The following is a 19,119-nucleotide window of genomic DNA, read 5'->3' as shown; positions in this document are numbered from 1 at the left end:
ATTCAGGTAACACATAAGAAAATCTTCCAGTGAGAGATACAATAAAATAATCAGAATAAACCAAACCAAAAGGCTTTAAGAAGGGGTTAGAAAAATAATTGCTAAGGAACAATGTAGGGGTGATGTGCGTATTTTATTTATATATTTGTATATTTCATTTAAATACATACATATATACACAGAAAACCAGTGATCTCTGAAATATCTTCCACAGGCTATTCTTGCTGAGGAATTTCCATAAGTACATGCAACACAAGTGAGAAAACAAATCATGCAACATACTTCTGCCCCGATGGTAATTCTATTTCAGCGGAGTCAAACCCACAGCTTACAAGCAGCATATTGGTCACAGAACCTGAAACATTGCTCACTGGCATCAGAAATTAAAAAGATGAAACAAAGCCAACGAAAGAAGCAGAGTATAACATTACTTGTAAAACATTAGACATTCTGAATTACTACCTATGAGCCAGCAAACAACAGGAAAAAAACATTGCCTAGAATCCTGTCCATAGGTGTATCAGCATCAAATTTACATACAGATCATCAAGTATCAATACCATATAAACCATAATTTTGAATCCAGTCTACACCAGCAACAGTATTAACAACAGTTCACAGAAAGGGCTGCTGATGCAGATTTCTATAGGTACTTTTACTCTTCTCCTCTTACTGTATTAAAGTTCAAAATTATCTTGTGGAAGCTGAAGATCTGTATCCCTAAACCACTGTGAGAAATAGGCCTAATCAACAAAAAAGCCTTCGAATTAGACCATGCTGGTGATCTGCCTTGTAAATGCAAAGAAATAGAGCTCACAAACTATACAAGCTGCAGGTGAATTCTCCAGCTGTTCATATCCTTAAAGGCATACTTTCCTGGGCTATTTTTAACTCTATGCATTTTAAACTTAAAACACAGATCAAGTGAGAGACAGACCAAAATAACATCTCCCCAAAATTACTCTCCTGCCAAGTACCCATAGCAAACTTGTGCAAGGTCTAAACATTCAAAGGAACAAGTAAAAATCCATTGCCTGTTTTCACAATACTAGCATTCTCCTATTTAAAATTACTAAAGTGACCAAAAAAACCCCTCACTTTTTGGAAGGAAAAAGGCTAAAATCTTTCCACAATTTTTTGTGAACTATAGCTTATGTTTTGCTGTAACCTTCATCACCCATTACAGGAATAAACATTTGTACCACACTGGTTTTAATTTTTTAATTCCTAGATGCTGTATAAGCAGGAAGGGGAGGAGGAAGGCCACTATACAAAACCAGCTTAAGGACATCTTTAGTAAAAGATTAAAAAGAGAAGGCGTTTCTTACAATGACTGCAAAGAGATGGTAGTTACCACTACATCCTTTTGTTGCTCTTTCAGCTTTAGCTGACCAACTGAGGAGTGCTGAGCTCTTCCTGCCGATTGCTGCAGCCCAAAGTTTTTTCTCCCACCTTGTCCATGTGCTGCATGCTTCCCAAGGCTGTTCTAGTACTCACGCCTCAGTGCCACCCATCTAACTGTTTACTGCCCAGCAGCAGAAGGCTCAAAAAATATTTAAGCATCAAGAGGCCTCAGCTGGGAGGGTCACTTTAGAGCCACCACTCTTTTCTAAATTCTTGAGAAATTTAGAGAGGTTGTAACAGCTTCTAGCTCCCCAAAGCCAAAGGATGGCCTTTAACCAACTGGGAACCCAGAGAAGGAAGCAGTGGTACCCTTTCAGTGACCCCATCCCTCAGAAACACGCATCTCTGCCTCCTTCCCCCACCTTGTCCTGCAAATCCACTGCCTTCAATCCCAATTCGTGGAGGAAACAAGTGCTTCCCCTCAGAGCTCAGCTATCGACCATCCTCACTCTCCTCCCCACCATTGCCGAGCCCCCCTACCCGCGCTGCTCGGGAATCCCACCCCCGCAGCCCCTCCCGCCTCTCTCACAGCCCCCGACGCCCCACGCTGAGCAGCACCACCGGGGCCTCACCAGTTCGCCCCCTCACGCCAGCGCTTCCCTTCGCCATAAGTGAGGCCTGAGGCTGCTCCTCACACAGAAACACACCCCTCAGCGCTGACCGGTAGCTCCCCTCAGGCACCCTCACGCACTCCCGCGCCTCAGCCACCTGAAGGCTGCCACTTCGCTGCCCGGCATGGCCTCCCTACCACACTAAACGACTCCTTTTGTACCAAAACCTCTATCCCCACACCCTCACACTCCCCTACTCAGGTTTTATTTGCAGGGCAGGTCCACCCGCCCTACCCCACGGCCGCCGCAGCCCACAGGGCCCGGCCCGGCACGGCCCGACCCAGCCCCGCAGCGCCGCGGACAGCCGCGGCAGCCGCAGCAGCCGCAGCACCAGCGCGGCCCGGGATCCGCCCCCCCAACAGCCCCGCCCCCCCACGGGGCGTACGCGCCGGCTTGGCCTTCTGCTGTATGGTCAGTGAGCCGTCCGTCAAACGGCAGGCGCGAGTGAGGGCCAATCAGACGCGCTCATCGGGGTGTGGACGGAGCCTTGGCGGCAGGGTGGGAGCAGCGAGGCCCGGCGCAGGGCACGGCGGCGGTGAGGGATGGGCGGCCCGGGGGAGTTGGCGGGAGACGTCTGACCGCGGCCGCACCTCCGCCTCAGGGGCTTTTAGCTTCAGTGCGGCGGGGCGAGCTGTGGAGCTGGTCCTGGCCTAGCAGGGAAGTCGGCAGGAGTGAGGAACCGCCGGTAGTGCCGGCGGTCAGCGGGCCTGGTCGCTTACAAAACCGTGGTCCGGGTGTCGGCCCGCCGACCCGGCCTGGCTGCCGTGTGGAGGAGAGGCCACCTCCGGCAGGCTGCCGCCGGCCGCCTGCTCGTACCGCCGTGTCCCCGCAGGAGCAGCGCGGTGCCTAGGCCTGGGGCGGGAGGTAGACAGGCAGGCCCGCGGCGGAGGCGGGCAGGCCGCCGCTGGTCGCTTCGGTTTGTCCCCGTGCTGAGGGAGCTCCTCTGCTTGGAAGGAAGCGTATTGCGCTGGAAAGCTGACGGTTGCTAACGCCCGGCTTGAGCTCGGCTGTAGGGCTTCTCCGCCCCGCGCCCGTGAGAACTTAGCAAAAGGATATTTAGTAGTGCTCCATGCAGGAGGTGGTCAACACCATACCGTGCTTATTTCAGCTTCCCGTCAAACGGTCGATGGTGCTGTTCTGCCTTTCTTTCGTTTAAGATCTGATGCTGTTTGGGCTCGAAAGTGTTTCTCTTTAAAAGTAAATTATTTTCTTCAGTGCGCCTCCTTGGTTTTGATTTCTAGGCCACCATGAAGCTATTTGAAGCTGGTTGAAAAGAGGCTGTGTTAAGAGACTGTCTTGTATGTTGGACCGTTCCAGGCAAGTAGCACTGAAGTATGCGTGTATGTTTGTTTTATAGGTAGAAATGAAGAGAAGTTACTGGAGAGGCAGAGAAAAGCGTGGATGGAGCAATCGCAAGCACAGCTACCGTCCCCGTCGGTACAGAGGACCCAATCACAATAACTGTACTGAAAGGCAAGTATATGCAGCTTGTGCATAGCATGGGTTAAGCCATTAGATGTTATGCCTAATTAAATTTGCAGAATGGTGGCTATCTCGAACTGGGAGGGTTGCCATCTAAAAATCTAGTGGACAGTACTTCTGGTATATCATCCCTAGTGGGAGTGGAATTGCATTGATTTCTGGAAATTTATCATACGTTCACAACTGTATATTCATTTTAAACTGAGGCATGGTTCCATGAGCTAGTCCTTTCAGATGTGCCCGATTGTACATAAACTCTTCATCAATATGCAAAGATAGTTCAGGGAAGAAAAATGTTTGTAAGTACTTCATTCTACCTACCCATTTATTTTATGCCTCAGTGTCTACTAGTATAAAAATTGTCATTAAAGGCTCTTCCTGAAAGTTTAAAAGCATGTTAAGTAGTATGGTAATAACACCACATCTAGCAGATCAGGAAACTGAAACAAGGTCTCAGGAATAATCCACTGCCTTGAAAACTGATTCTTTCAGGAAAGTACATTTTAAAATTTCGACCTTAAACTTGCCTGTGTTTGAGCTATTTTTATGGCTCTTTCCCGTGTTCTTTCCTTCGTGCCTCTTGCAGGAATAAAAGAGGCCAATCCTTTGCTTTAATACTGTAAGCATTTTTTTTCAAATGTACTTTAGAGAAAGAGATACATACACATATATATGAGTTGCCATGTTAGTTGTATTTGTGTAAGAAAAGTTAGAAATGCAAATGGGCCCTAATTCAGTGAATATAGAATTAAAAGGATTTTATTAAAAAGCTTTAGACTGAAGGTGCTTGGGTTTGGTGTGCGGTGTTTTTCCCCATGTGGATTGGTTATGTTCTTTAACTATTTTCAAAGTTGTATAATCAAACAGCAATAGAGCTGGTATTAGAACTAGAATTTCTTTGTCATTTTGTTTTCCATAAATTACGATTCTTGCAAAACGTCTTGGCCAAATGCTTTTAAGGTAACATGTAATAAGACCTGTCTTAAAAAGTGAGAATTGTACGGATGATTCAGAAAACATCGCAGTGGAATTTTGTTCATCAGTATTGAATGTGCCCATTTAAATTGCTTCAAAAAGAAGAAAGCTGCAGGTACCCTGTTGACTGCGATGTTTATTACAAAAGCAGAGACTTTTATTTCTTGGAGTTTTCATTAAACTTTTGTAAATTTTGTGTGTTTCTGAACCACATCAATGAAATTCTTGTTGTGAAGAGAAAGGCAAATTATTTTTGACCTGACAACAATGTTTTACCCACGCTGTCTCTCACTTTATGCTGTGAAGACTTACATGCTTTCAAGGGTGGGCTTTTCTTTTAATCCGGGGATATGGTAAAATACTCAGAATTAATGTTTCGCTGAAAAGAGTTAAAGGCACCTGCAGAATTGGCAGCCACCTCTAATGTTTTAGCAAGTAATAAAGGATTTAAGACGTTGGTATCTCTAATGTTATTGAGAGGTTTTTAAGCTGAATATTTTTACTGTTTTATTTTCATAGTTTAGTGTATGGTGATATACACAATGCACTTATGACAGCCCTGCAAAATTGTACTCCACTAATGTCAATAACAAGCTGGTTTCTAGATTCTTTGTGGGAAAGATATGTAGGAAAATTGTGAGCCTGTCTTGAAGGCAATGCTATTTTTTTTTAGGCCAGAACAGGAGGAACCACAGACCCCAGTGAATGCAGGCCCCAGCAGCAGTGGAGATCCTTCTTCATCCAGTTTAACACAGAACTCTGTAGTACCAGGTAAGAGACCATGTTTATGGGTCAAAAATCAGTGCCTATATGCTGAAAAAAGTAGTAGTAGCTGCATTAATAGTATGGTGTTAAAGGAAGGATATAAGGAGTAAAGTTTGTAGAGAAAAGTAACATTGGGTGATATAAAAAGATGTAGTAAGTGAGGATCTAGAGAGCAGGACCAGATATACTTTCAGGCCCCCAAGTGCTTCTCGTGTTTGAAAACTTGTGTGCTTAGCCAAGCTGATATAAACTGAAAAAATAGAATTCTGTTTCTCCCTCCAGAAATCTTGCTTTGGGAAGAAAATGAGCTTTATTTCTTTTCTCATATGTGCTGAAGATGTTATAAAATACATCTTTCAATAGAAACATTAAATAAGCAAAGAAAATAAGAGAGCATATAAAAAAATTGTAACTTGCATCCAGTTATTCAGTCTTGTAAAAGGCAGAACGATCCACCGGGGGGGGCGGGGGGCAGAAAACATCTCGCTTTATGCCTTCAGTATATTTTGTAGTCTGTAAGAAATACACTCTGGCTAAATGTTTGTTCATTATCAGGGAGTCAGCTGGTGAAACCAGACTTGATGCAGTAGCAGTGCTATTGAGGAAGATGTCCTGTTTGCATTCTCGTTTCCTGACTCATTAAACAACCCTAGCAAAAGCTAAGCCTGTGGGAACATGTATTTCTCCACAACAGGAAAGTCCTGAAACACCACTAACTCTATAACCTCTTAACAGACAAAGCCGGAGTTTAAGGAGACCTTTTTTGTATATCACCCTTTTGTGCTTAAGAGTTTGTGAGCACGTTAGGAGATGTATCCTGCAAAACGTTTATTGCTGTGTAATTAGATTCTGTATACTAAATGCAGTGTGCATTTATGAACCTTACTGATTCATTAACTAACTTTATATTTTTGTTGACCTGAATAAATCTTAGTCACTTGTTGCTAAGCTGAAACCTAAAAGATGCTGGCAAGGACCTAAGTTGTAAGCAGCAGCAAAAAGAGGTTACTTCAAATGCAATTTCTGGTAGTAGATAAAGGTTTAAATAAAAACTCTTGAAATGAAGATGTTAACACTCTCCTCTTCTGAATAAAATCCCTTGTCTTGAGGCAGTGTACCATTATGAATCTGTCAAAGTATTTTGCCTGTCTGCCTCTTTGAATTTACCAAGGCACTGAAGCGCTAAAATTGAATGTTTCTCTCATCCCAATTCATCTTTGGAAGGAGCCTCTGTGTATTGTCCAAATGTACTCTTGATTGTATCTAAATCTATTCTGTGTGTTCAAGAAAAAGTGGCTTGTTCTGAGAAGTGAATCACTTTATTTTGGTTTGGATGATATCTTGTTGTCAGTGTGAGTTTTTGGTTGTTTGTTTTTTTGGTTGGTTTTTTTGTTTGTTTGTTTGGGACTGCCCTACCTAGTCTTTTAACCAAGAGTATCCCCTCAGGATTAATTTATAAAGAAAGGTAATTTTCATTCTGCAGCAAAACCTTTCCTCTCTGCTTCTCTGATCTGTCTGAATTTAATCTTTGTCAGTGGTGACATCCCTTCTGTACCTGTGTAACAGCACTGCATTTGAAAACTATAAATAATCTTTTTTTTTTCCTTTAACTGGCTGTCGTCTATTCCTAGTCTGTGTACCATGCTTGGGGACCTGCTGGGAGCAAGAGCTTTGAGCCTTGTGACCCTGACATTCTCATGACGATGGGGAATGTCAAAGAGTAATAAACTTAGTTATCTATCTGATTTTGCCTGGGTTTTGCTACTTGTTTTTAGAACTGCCGGGATTTTACTATGACTCAGAAAAGAACCGCTATTTTCGCCTACTGCCTGGACATAATAACTACAACCCACTCACCAAGGAGAGCATTCAGTACAAGGCGATGGAATGCAAAAGACTGAGACTCTTAGAAGAGGAAGAAAAACAAAAGAAGGTACATTCTGAAAAAGATTGCAATTAGGCTTTATTGTACTTTGGCCCAGGACAGATTATAAGATAAAGCCTTTCAGTTCTGACTGTGGTACAGTTCCTTAAGCTGACTGAAGAAATGAAAATTTCTTTTTGCTGAGAATTTATAGTCCTTGAAGCCTTTTGTTTGGCTGTTCCACACAGGAATGAAAGCAAGTAATTACAGACAAAAAAACTTGTAAAGAGACAGGAACTGTGCTCAGAATTGCAGATTGTCCAACAGTTACACTTGAGTCAGGACATTGGATGCAAGGTTTCAAATCCCTGCCTTGACTTGGCAAAGTGGGGTCTTGATTTTAAGTTTTCCACATGTTTTACAAATGTATTGATCATATTCCTGGACCCTGAAGAAACAATACTAATGATATTTTGTGGAAACAGCTTTTTCATGAAGAATTTTTTTGGACAGGTAAAATCAAGGTGGGTCTTATGTTTATGCCTGGAAAGCCTGTATGCTTTTATCATAAAGTGTTACAGCAGAGTTAATGCTTATGCTGCATACTGGTAATCTGGGTAAAATACCTAACAAAGATGTTTTTTAATTACCTGAAAGTCATGTCTTATAACTTTACAAATCACAGCTCAGCTTAAATATGCTGTCATTTGGAATAAGCAAGCAGTACTTTTCTCCTTAGGTATTGAAGTTCTCACTTCAACCAGCTATTCAGCTCTTCAGTCTTCACTGTGAAAGTGCTGCTGTGGGTTTGGTTTTGGCTTTTTTTTTCCACTTGTTTTATCTGTTTCCATGAGCAGTTTAAGTTTCATAGATACTGAACAGCTGCTGGCCATGTTGCTGTTAATGGGAACTGCGGATATACATCTCTTCTCAAAATCTGGCTATAGAATCAGACATCTGAATTAGGCTCCCAGATAATAACATTTTGACTCTTAAATACTTGCTTTGTCAGAGCATTATCAAAAATATTTCTTACTCCATTGCAAAGTACTCTATCCTTTGGTCTCCCTGGAAAGTGTTTGCGTGAAATTTTTAAAAATGATGAATGGAAAAGTAGTTTAGTGCAGCAGAAGACTGCACAGTTAATAGCAGTCTTGTTGTGATAGAAAGTTTTGCTGTATAATAAGAATTTAAGGTGTTACAGTGAAACCAGAAGGTGACTTCACACCTCAAGGTGGTACTGCTGATTATGTCAAGTGAAAACAATGGTTGTTGGTTTTTGGTTGTTTTTTTCTCCAGTTTTTGTATTTCTAGAAGCACCGTGCATCTCACAGGAATATATTCTTGTCTCTTTCTTGTCTACTTACTGTAGTAGACCAGGAAGACAGTGCTGGAATGTGTTTTATAGACGTTCTGAAAATGTTAATGTATGTAGGCTAGAGGAAAAAGTTACCTAAATATCCCAAACATCTAAGACATACAGCCATGCTTGAATTGTAAACAAGCAAATAACTGAGTACACTTTCATGTTATTCTCTTCCAGAAAACAACAAGGGCTGGACTGAACTCATCTATGCTGTTACAGAAAAGGCAGCTGGGTTTGCTCAGCTCCACAAGTTATTGCAGGTACAATGATTTGATTTGTCTTCTGTTTACAATACCAGGTTCTGCTATTAGTGCAACTGTTCCTGTCAGGTTTTTTGCATTTCTTATTGTTCCACTTAGGATGAAGAGGAACATACTACTTATAATAAAAAAATAGTTATATTCTTTTATAATCAGAGTACTAAAGTGATGAGAATTCAGATGAAGAAGAGGTTTCCCAACGCAGATAACTGGAATTTAAAACTTCACTTTTTTCCCCCTATATATGCTGTTTTACTACATTGTGCTTTATGAATACAGTGCAGCTTTTCTTTGGATGAATGCTCTTCAACTGATGTGACCCTTCCCCCTGCCCCCCATTAGAATCGCTATGCTCAGATTCAGTAACAGTGGAGAAGGCAAGTTAGTGTCTTGCTATGTTGTTGTTTCTGCTACTGAAGATGTGCTGGGGTTAAAAATAACGGAATGAAATTGCATGAATGTGGAAGATGCACATGTTCATGGGTTATATAAGTGAAATTGCAGCATGCTAGTTGTTCAGGCATTTTATCTTCTGTGATTGAGAAGCAGTTCTGGGTATCCTATCCAGAATTATTCTCTCTTCTCCCCCCATCCCCCCTGCTTTTACAGGCTGGTCCATGAACTAAAAGTGAACTGCATGCAGAGGAGGAAGATAGAAATTCACAGTCCAGATTCTTCAGTTGCTGGAACCAACAATTTTAAAATAATTGTGGTATGTTATGAGAACTGTTAAGTCTTTAGCATAAAGAGACCCCATCTTCAGTGAAAATTCAGGATCTTGTAATCAAATCCCATAGGTCAAATTTTGCTTTCAAAGATGCGTTATTCCTGTTGTGTCAGTTCTCAAAATCTGTGCTCGGTAATTTTAAACAGGTAGGAGGAGGCTGTTCCTTTCCTAGAAAGGAAAATGATGAAATGGTTGGATATGAAAGTGATTTATTTTTTTTTTTTAAATTTTTTTTTTAAGCTGATCAACATGTTCTCTTGGAAATAAAGACAAGTTGAGTGGATAATTAGCGTGGGGCTGGGGGTGGACTGGAGAGGATTGAGAGACAGAAGAAGAAAATGGAAGAGAAGAATTTGGGGAGCAGCAAAGTCTGTGGTCCAGAGAGTCTATGTAAACATCAGTAATCATCTTACATCTCACGATCTGAAGGCAGTTTCTACTGGTTTTGGTGGTACTGCATGTGCAGGAGAGGTCTCTGGAGCAAATACCTTCCATAGTCTATGTAGGAAGCTCTCTGGGACCAGCTCCTGGGCTTGTATACAGAGCACTGCATAGGTAGCTGAAGCCAGAAGGGAGTCAGAAACTTCGTGTCATAAAAGAAAAGTTGAAATGTAGCACCAGCCCTTTTGCTGTGATCCCACAGCAGAATTCCATGTTCACTTTTTATAAGATTTAAATTTTTGTTTCAAGTCCTCTACCAATACCAGTCTGTGCTTACTAATCAGCCAGAGTAAGTGTCTAGAACTGATATGATTGGAAAGAGTATTTATTGTTACTCCAGGACTAAATCCTTTTCTTACTCATGTTTTTTCTGTGCATGCATGTAAAAAGGAGTTGGCCACTGTTTTTAGAGGTGAATGGTGTTAAAGGGATCAGAATTAACGTGTTGTTTCATTTTAAACCTAATTGGCTCCTTCAAGCTGTCTTTTCCTGTAAATTTCCAGTAAGTGTGACCAGTAAGCTTTTATTTTACAGGCAGATGTTGCTTGTGAACGGATATTCACTGTGAACGATGTAGAGCATGGAGGATGTAAATATGGTATCATCAACCTCAGTGGTTTGGGGAAGGAGTCTCTCACTGTGGAGATGTATGACAACCTCTACTTCACAAACCGCAAAGTACGGTGTTCTGTTCCTGCTTCCTTCAGTTATTGCATTCTCAGAACACTGTTCAATGGCAGGCACAGGTGGAACTGCATGAGGGCTGGGGAAGGGGTTAGGAGGAGAGAATGGAAGAATCTAGCAATGTGAAGCTTGGATAAATGCAGAATCATAGTAAACCTGTCTCTGAAAGTCCTCAGTACCAATGTGAGTTCTCAGGAGTGTTATGCTACAATTGGAATGGAGGTCTATGTAGAAGTGCCAGTGTCCAAGGATGGTGCTTACTTCAGAGTTACACTTGGCCATAGCTGAAAAAACTGATGTTGAGGGCCAGAAATTACTAAGATTTGCATGCTTCTTTCTTAAACACATTTTCCCAAAATTAATTTTATCCTTGAGCATGAAGAATATTTAAAACAGGCTTTTATAATCTCCTCATGCTCAGATTCTTTTAACGATGATCTCTTAAATAATAGGATGTGCTTGGTGCCTCAATCTGTGTTTGGACAGACTATTCAATGCTTCTCTGTCTCCTACATTTAAGAGGAGTATGAGGCAAAAATGCTCATGACTCATTACTGGACTATTTAGTGTAGTATCTATTTAGTGTAGTATTAGCTAAGGAATTGTGCCCAGCGCATAGTTTTATGTCATCTTTGCATGGAAATACCCTTTCATGAATTGAGTAAGAGATCACAAAAATAGTATGTCTTCTTGTGTCTGAAGGTGAATTCTGTGTGCTGGGCATCATTGACTCATCCAGATTCTCATGTTTTATATCCTTTTAAAAAAAGCAAAATTTCCATTCAGCTTCCACAAGTCTGCATCATGCTTCACGGAACAACTAACTTCCAGGAAGACATCTCATGTAGTTGCCTCAGAAATTAAGTTTTCTGGAAAACAGAGAAATTTACAAAAATGGAAACACGTTGAAGCTAGTGAAACAGATGTATGGTTCTGTTACAGATATATGTAGAATTGTCCCAGTGTAATAGTAGGTGAAAGACCATGTTTCCTGCCCTGGACACTTCCCACTTCATTAATAGTGTAGATGCCATATCCAAAATTACCTGATGTTTAGAAGTTGGCTGGGGCAAAAGAACAAGAGAGAGGGTTAAGGCAACTAACTTTCTCTTTGAAGTGGACCTCTTCAAAAGTGGGTTGATTGGTTTCTGTTGTAAACCATCCCCATATTGGTTGGGGCGAGAGGAGAAAGGGGAGCAATTCATTGGCATGATGCTCTGCAACTTTCAGAGCATGTTCTGCAGATCTGTCTCAGAAGAAGAGGAAGGTTGATGGTATAGTAGAGGAAGCAGTAATGGACAATGCGGAGTCCAGAAGAGAGGAGGAAAAGGAGATTTTTAACGTGGGAGATGGCAGGCAATGGACGTGCTAGTAAAGTGCCAGAAGAGAGGGAATTATAGAGAAATGTACGTAATGGCTCATGGGAAAAGCCAAGCAATTCGGGACTGATCCAGAAGGTGGCAGGAGTTCATCAGGCTTGCTCACAGCTGGTTAGGAATTGGGGATTGTTTGGTTTGGTTATTTTGTGCTTTCCTCTAGTCATGTCACAGATTTACTCCACTGAACTTGAAATGCAGCTTTCAAATCCTTTTTATACCTGGTATAATCTTTAGAAAGTATTTTAATAATCTAAAGTGAGTCTTCCTTGCCTCCCCAAAGTGTGCTTCCCATTTTCCAACTTATCTTCATCAAAAACAGATTAATATATTAATGCAGTGTCATCAGCATGTAAAGATGAGAAGAATGATCCATGTAGGCCATGTGGTTTGTTTGGGGTTTGGGTTTTTTTTTCCTATCACTAGAAAGATGCCTTAGTAGTCCTCTTATCTTGTCTTTCTGGTAGTGAAAATGGGGGTTTTTCTAGCTTTTTCCTATGAAAGAAATGAAGAGTCAAGACTTAATTGTAAACTGTAAGGCACATTAGAGTTCTCAAAGGGAAAGTATTGTGAGCTGTGGCTGTGTCAGAGCATCTTGCTTTTCCCAGCTATAAATGTTAGGCAGTCTGTTCCATTCTAGGGAGAAATATTTGTTTTCCTTAACTCACTTCAGCAAGCTGTGTCTCATGGGAATTGCAGAAACACCAGGCTGTGCCAGTCTGCTTCCAGCATCATTGTTCAGCAGCACTAACCCAGGTAGGGTGTTTTTGTTGTGGGTTGTTTGGTTTTATTTTCCCCTCCAATTTTCAATAGCAGTTATGGTATGAAAAGAGCACAAAGGAAAGATTCTTTCTGCACTTTTCTTCAGTAACTGGTGAGACTGTTGTATTCTTGTAAAACTTAGAAAGTCTGAAACAGTTTAAGAAGTGACCAGATGAAAAAACTTACCTTAAGAATTAATTAACAAGCAGTATTCAAAGCACTAGTTTATTTTTAGCTGCTGCTGATGTAGTACTTGACTTTGGCAGGAGAACACCTCACTTGTAAATGTTTGGGATTTTTCTGAGTAGCTTGGCCTGTAACTAATACTCAGCAGCTGCACACAAGAAGTACTCAAATTTCCTTATAGACTATCTAGAATCATTGCAGAATCCCTTCTCATAGTAGCTACTCAAGTATGCTCAGTGGATTAATCAAAGGTGGAAAGCTGGTAAATGTCTCAGCCCATATCTCCTTGTACAAGCTCATGCTCAGTTGTGTGTAAGCATGATTGATTTAGAGAATCCTATGTCTTAAGTTTGATGGCTGTAGCTGTATTTTTGTATATTTGTTCAATGTCCTTGGGGGCAGGACTTTATTAATTGGACTTTCTTGATAGATGTCAGAACTGTGCTTTTTCAGGTCACACAGTACAGTCCTCTAACCTGGTTTCCATTCAGAAACTCTGTAAGTTTATACAGAGGAAATCTGTGATAGATAAGAGTTATGGACCTATTTTAAATTTTTAATGTCATGCTATTTATGCAGCCATTTAAAAAAAAAAAGATGCATAGTGTTAGCATGAACTTGAAGATGGATGGCTACTAGGCCAGCATGCCCTTTTGCTCTGTAGAACGCTTTAAGCCCTTCACCATAATCAGATGCCCAGAGTTCCACCAAAGTCCTCCTGTCTAATATTTCCTATTGACTGTTTTAGGTATTTCCGGGTTTCTTGACTGACTTCACTCTCCCAAATTGTTGGTTTGAGGGGACCTTGCTAAGTAGATGCTGGGAGCAAAGCAGAACTTAACCTGTCTAAAGCCATGTTTTAGACATGTCACCTGTGCTGCCTGACATATGTATGATCATGGTGGATGTGCCACAAAGGAAGTGAAAACTGAGGACTTAAAATTTATGTCAATTAGTAGACTTTGTGCAGGAGCTACGTGAGTAAGCGTCAAATCTAGGGTATTGTTGCTCACTCAAACCTTTTTTTTTTTTTTTTTTTTTTTTTTAAATAGGCAAGCCAAGAACTTGCAGGTTAGGGTTTGGCTAATCTATAGCTTATAAAGTAAATATTTTCTGTTTCTAGACCACTTATCTTTAAAAAATGGCTTGCTTAGTGCTGTAAGGCAAGTGTTGTTTTTCCTCTTCTCTGCCATGGTCAGCCCCCTGACTACTGAATAAATTTCACGGTCTCTCACAATCATCTATCTATATAGACTGTAAATCTTCAGCTTACAGTCATGCAGTCCCACTTTTGTTTCCTGTCTCTTGAGTAGCACAGGGACACTAATTGGGTGACATTTTCTCTGATTCAGATTGAAATGTTGAAAGAAGTATGGAAATCCAGAGAAGCTTTCTGAGTTATCATCCTGTCCTAACATTTTACGAACACTTCATGTGTTGCTCCTCTCTCCTAGGCGATCGACCTGGAATGCTGTGCAGCTTCAAGATATCCACTGCCTGGTCCTGTGCTTGGTGCCTGAATCCCCAAGCAGACAACTGCTTCAGCACAGGTGATCTGCAAGGCTAGCAACCCCTTCTATCTCAGTGAGAAAGACTTCTTGCATTAATCTCCCAGGTGCTGCCCAGATTACAGCTAAATGAACATAATCTGTCTTCCTTAGGCCTGACACGACGAGTTCTTGTGACCAATGTAGTGACAGGACACCGACAGACATTTGGAACTAGTAGCGATGTATTGGCACAACAGTTTGCCACGCAGGTAAAAAGAACCATACACCCTTCATCTTTCCAGAGCGCTGCCTCATCGATGGGCTTTTTGTTCTGTTTGTGATAGGACTCATCATGCTGTACATAAGGTTGTGATTACAATTCCTGTTGGATAGCTGTTCCACAACAGAGCTGATGTGGTCTGATGCTTGCACACAATTGAATAGCAACAAAAAGATTAACTCATTTCAAACTCTGTGGCAACAGGGGTAGTTTTTGTTAATTGTACAGAGGTAAAAAGGAAATGAAGGAAGTACAAAGAGCACAGTATTAAGGCATTGTAAAATTGTTTTGTTTTCAGCAAATAACCTCATTTTGTTAACACTCAGTGTATTGTCTCCATCAAGAAGAAGAAAACCCCCTAATGAACTTGTTCACAAAGATTTAGTGAGAAGAGTGAAATCGGAATATGAGAATGCCAGTTTCTGTTTGGCTGTTACATTAGACTTAAGTTCCTACTTATCTAGCTGAACTTATACAGCTAAAGTAAATAGTTGAAGTTTGAATGGAACTAATGAGTTGGCTGATGAAAAATGTTGCAGCGTGTAATAAAAATTCTGGTTCTTAATGCCTGTGTTAATAAAATAATTTGACAACTGCACCAGCGAGCTCAAAAGCTTGACATAGCTTCTGTCTGTATAACTTGTAAGATCCTTTCAGATATTACATAGTACGCTGCTTTCTCTTGGATTCTTCCAGACCCCAGTGCTGTACAATGGCTGCCGTTCAGGTGAGATATTCAGCATTGATGTGCGTCAACGCAACCGAAAGGGCCAGAGCTGGAAAGCAATTCGTCTCTTCCATGACTCAGCAGTTACATCTGTTCGCCTTCTTGAGGCTGAACATTATCTTATGGCAGCAGATATGGCTGGAAAGGTACGGTTTTGTTGCGTGTAGGGTATTCTCTTCCTGTTAGTGTCTGGGCACTGACAGATGCTTATCCCAGTCCCGGGGGCAGATGCCTGTTCTTTGGGGGGGTAGTATGGAACTGGGTGGTAGTCCCATATATGGGTTCTCTTCCAGATCCACTTATTTATCAGCCATCAGGTGCTCTCTGCTTTGTTAATACATCTGCTTTCAAATTACTTCAACTTGCAGATAAAACTGTGGGACCTGAGAACAGCAAAGTGTGTGAAACAGTACAAAGGTCATCATAATGAATATGCTATTCTCCCTTTGCACGTAAATGAGGAGGAAGGACTTCTTACAGCAGGTGGGTTGACTTTTTTTCCATCTACTTGCAGAGTGCATGGCAGTGATTTTTCTTATGCCTGAGGAGTGTTTCTTAGCTGCAGCTGTTGGAAGCTGTAAAGCTGTTAATTCTTTAAAACTCAGAAGAAATTTAGCCCTAGACATACTGTAATATACTATGAAAATTAAATTGTGTTACGTGCACCCCTACTGTAATCGCTCCTGTGTAGTGCTTAACAGCTTTATCTGCTGTGTCCTGCAAAAGTCCCATTATCCTTTCTACAGTGTGTCTCAAGAGTAGAGCAGAAAATACTTGATTTTGAAATTCAGGGAAATAACGTGTAAATGGGAGGCTTGGTGATAACTTTGTATAGAGACTAAAGAGTGTGTATGTTTTTTATTTGGCGCTTAAGCGGGTAGTGTGGTGATGGACTGAAGCATTGGCATGTAAGCATAATTCCTTGTAAACTGTCTATACCACTCCGGTTCATTTTGAACATACTTGGCTACAGTCTGAGATTATTTCTTATTTTATTTGGGGTCGGGGGAGGAAAGGTAACAATAAATGAATCAAAGTATAGCCAAGTTTCACAATGTCACTGTAAACATAGTGACCTCCTCTCCTTGGATTTGTCATTAAGTGATGGAATAATGAGAAGAATTCTTGTTAATTTGACAGTGAGTTTTTCTCCCCTTTTTTGGCTTAGGAGCTTGATAATGAGGAAAGCACTCGAAATACCTATTTATCATACCTTTTATTGCCTCATAGGAAATACATATTTTCCCCACTTTTGCAGTATTCAGTGTAGAATTTCTGTTTTGTAAAGTATTCATAAGTACTTTGCCTCTAGTGTGTGTAGAAATGGTCAGGGGATTTTTCCCCATAGACCTTCTGCTTCTGTGAATATAGTCTTGCAGAGCCGTGTAAAGTACTTTTTGTGTGATGTTGAATTCTGGTGTCCTTCCCTTTCCAGTTGGTCAGGATTGCTACACCAGAATTTGGAGTCTCCAAGATGCCCATCTGCTCAGAACCATCCCTTCTCCCCACCCATCCTCCAAAGATGCCATTCCCAGTGTGGTGTTTTCTTCAAGGCTTGGGGGTAGCCGAGGAGTTCCTGGCTTACTCATGGCTGTCAAACAGGATCTCTACCACTTCTCCTATAACTGACACAATATTCTCCTTAGACCTGGTCTACAAAACTGCCAGCCTATACATGACTTCAAAATTTTTGCACCAGTCACCATGCTGTTGAGTGACTATGTGCTGCTGTTGCCTCTGCTTTACCCATGAAATTCTGAACCTCCTTCAGCAGGTTCAGCAAATCTTGCTGTATACATCTTGGACATCTTGTAAATAAAAGCTGAATGCTGATTAACTTTTTGGGCAATATTCAGCATATTTGAAATCTAGTTGTAAGCTTTGAAAAACTGGTGATGTGCAGTAAGGGCCTGACTCATGCTAGCTGAATTTGCTGTCAAAAGGCTGCTCTAACTTAATCCTAGTTTGGTCATGTAACTACTTAGCTGTGGTTACATCTACATTAGCCGGTAGGCTGGTGCAACAGATTGAAGTAGCTGGTGTTGAGAAGCTGACACTATAGGTGTTCTGGGGCTTTGGAGTAGCTTTGGTCTGGGTCCCTGCATCAACTGTCTCTACTGCATATATGGTTGGAAGCAGTCCAAGGAACAGCTGTTTCTCCACTCGAACTGTCAGTCCTTTGAGCTGGGCCATGCTAAACTTTGTCCTTTTCAGATGATGGTAGTGTGCCACTGCCCTTCCACCACTCCCTTTAAAAGGTAGCATGTGTAGAACAAAGCCCCTTTCCTGGTCTAGTACCCAGGCGGAATGTCCCTGTTAATTTATCATAGTGTTTCCTAAACAAGTCCACACCCCTAACTTGGAGTTTGGTCAGCAGTCTGGAATGGCAGGCTTGCTTATGCAGCTGTAGCAGGAGACAAGCCCAGCCTGGACAGACCACATCCTCTTTGGGATATGAGATCACCTGTGCAGAGTCAGGGCTTTTGCATACAGAGCTACAACTGAGCACTTGGCTGTGAAGTTGTAGCACCAGCTCATGGTAATTGGATGACACTTCAGGAGCCTGTACCTGAATTTGAGAACAATTATTGTCCCATGGAGCCTCACCTCCAGCTCCTTGCTGGTAACCAGTCTGGGTTGGGCAAGACCATCCTGCAGCTAGCATACGTAGGAAGCACTGACAAGATCAGGAGCCTACAGGGGGTGAAGGCCCTCATAAACTAGGTAGGGCTACTGATGGGCTTCACAGGAGAGGCATGCTGCGCTCAAGTTTTCCAAAATTCTTAGAAAAGGAATGCAAGAAGTGGCTTTCCATCCTGGGATCCACTTAGAGCACTCAGATGTACAACTGTGTCATCAGAGATGCTGCTTCCCATGGGGTCCTGCCAGGTCAGCAGGTGAGCATACAAACAGGTTATAATCACATCCTTGCTGCACGGCATGTTAGTATGGAGGCTGTGTCCAGCTGGCTCAGTGAGACATGGCCATGTCAGAGAGCTAGGCTGGGTGCCTGCATTCCAAGTGCCTTCTGAAATCGGTTATAGGCTGCAGATGTGCACAAAGAGGTGTTGCTGGTGGCTATAGGTGTGGCCTATAGTTAGGAGTACCCAGCACAGCACTCAAGCCTGGGATACCATCTATGTCTTCATTGCAGAGGGGTGCAACAGTGCTGAGCATCTTGAGAAGGAAGGGGCTTGCAAGTCCCCATCAAAGCTTTTCTACTTCACTAAATTGCATTGCAGGAATAAAAAGAAACAGGGCTAATACCTGTCTCTTGACTGCTTACCCCATTCACTCCACCATATCTTTTGAGCAGGCATAATTTGTTTTCCAAGGCCCTTCCTGACTGTGCTGTGTGTTGTCCTGTGCCTGTAGTGCTGTCTCTGAAACCCTTCCAGGGTTTAGGGCCAACTGGCCTGCTCAAAGGGGCAGGGAAGGCATCAAAGGGGCAGGGAAGTAGGAGAAACACGTTTTCTAGCAGCAGAAGTAGAGCAGCAGTACTCCAGCAGAACATCTGCTCTCTGGGTATAGGCAGAGGCAGGGGATAGGCATAACTGTAGGTACATTGAAGAGCTGTTGTACTGCTACAGCCCGTAGAAGGTGAGTGATGCTCTGTTGGTTAATCAGGTACAGCAGGGTACCAAGCAATCCTGTTCCTGCCCTCAGAGAAAACCTTCACCACTACCCTCCTAGGCATGCTGCAAAGGTTTCTAGCTCTT

At 42.0% G+C, this 19,119-nt stretch overlaps 1 protein-coding gene across 6 annotated transcripts; it reads left to right on the top strand.

The window, feature by feature from the left end:
• Nucleotides 1-2,501: 2,501 nt before the first annotated feature.
• Nucleotides 2,502-17,237, top strand: DCAF4 (DDB1 and CUL4 associated factor 4). Of its 6 annotated transcripts, none has more exons than XM_072865076.1 (14): nt 2,502-2,550; nt 3,373-3,488; nt 5,146-5,243; nt 7,013-7,170; nt 8,645-8,727; nt 9,337-9,439; nt 10,430-10,573; nt 11,261-11,331; nt 12,632-12,711; nt 14,358-14,453; nt 14,565-14,662; nt 15,370-15,546; nt 15,769-15,883; nt 16,836-17,237. In XM_072865076.1, the coding sequence occupies exons 2-14, from the start codon at nt 3,379-3,381 to the stop codon at nt 17,027-17,029; spliced, it is 1,527 nt and encodes a 508-aa protein (XP_072721177.1). In that variant the 5' UTR covers nt 2,502-2,550; nt 3,373-3,378; the 3' UTR covers nt 17,030-17,237. The 6 variants fall into 6 exon arrangements, with proteins under 6 accessions (XP_072721177.1, XP_072721179.1, XP_072721178.1 ...); XM_072865078.1 differs by having other exon boundaries at nt 2,523-2,673; nt 3,374-3,488; XM_072865077.1 differs by having other exon boundaries at nt 2,523-2,700.
• The last annotated feature ends 1,882 nt before the right edge of the window (nt 17,238-19,119 follow it).

Source organism: Ciconia boyciana, chromosome 6, assembly GCF_034638445.1.
Source record: "Ciconia boyciana chromosome 6, ASM3463844v1, whole genome shotgun sequence".
Lineage (NCBI taxonomy): Eukaryota > Metazoa > Chordata > Aves > Ciconiiformes > Ciconiidae > Ciconia > Ciconia boyciana.
This window is presented reverse-complemented; position numbering and strand designations above follow the sequence as displayed.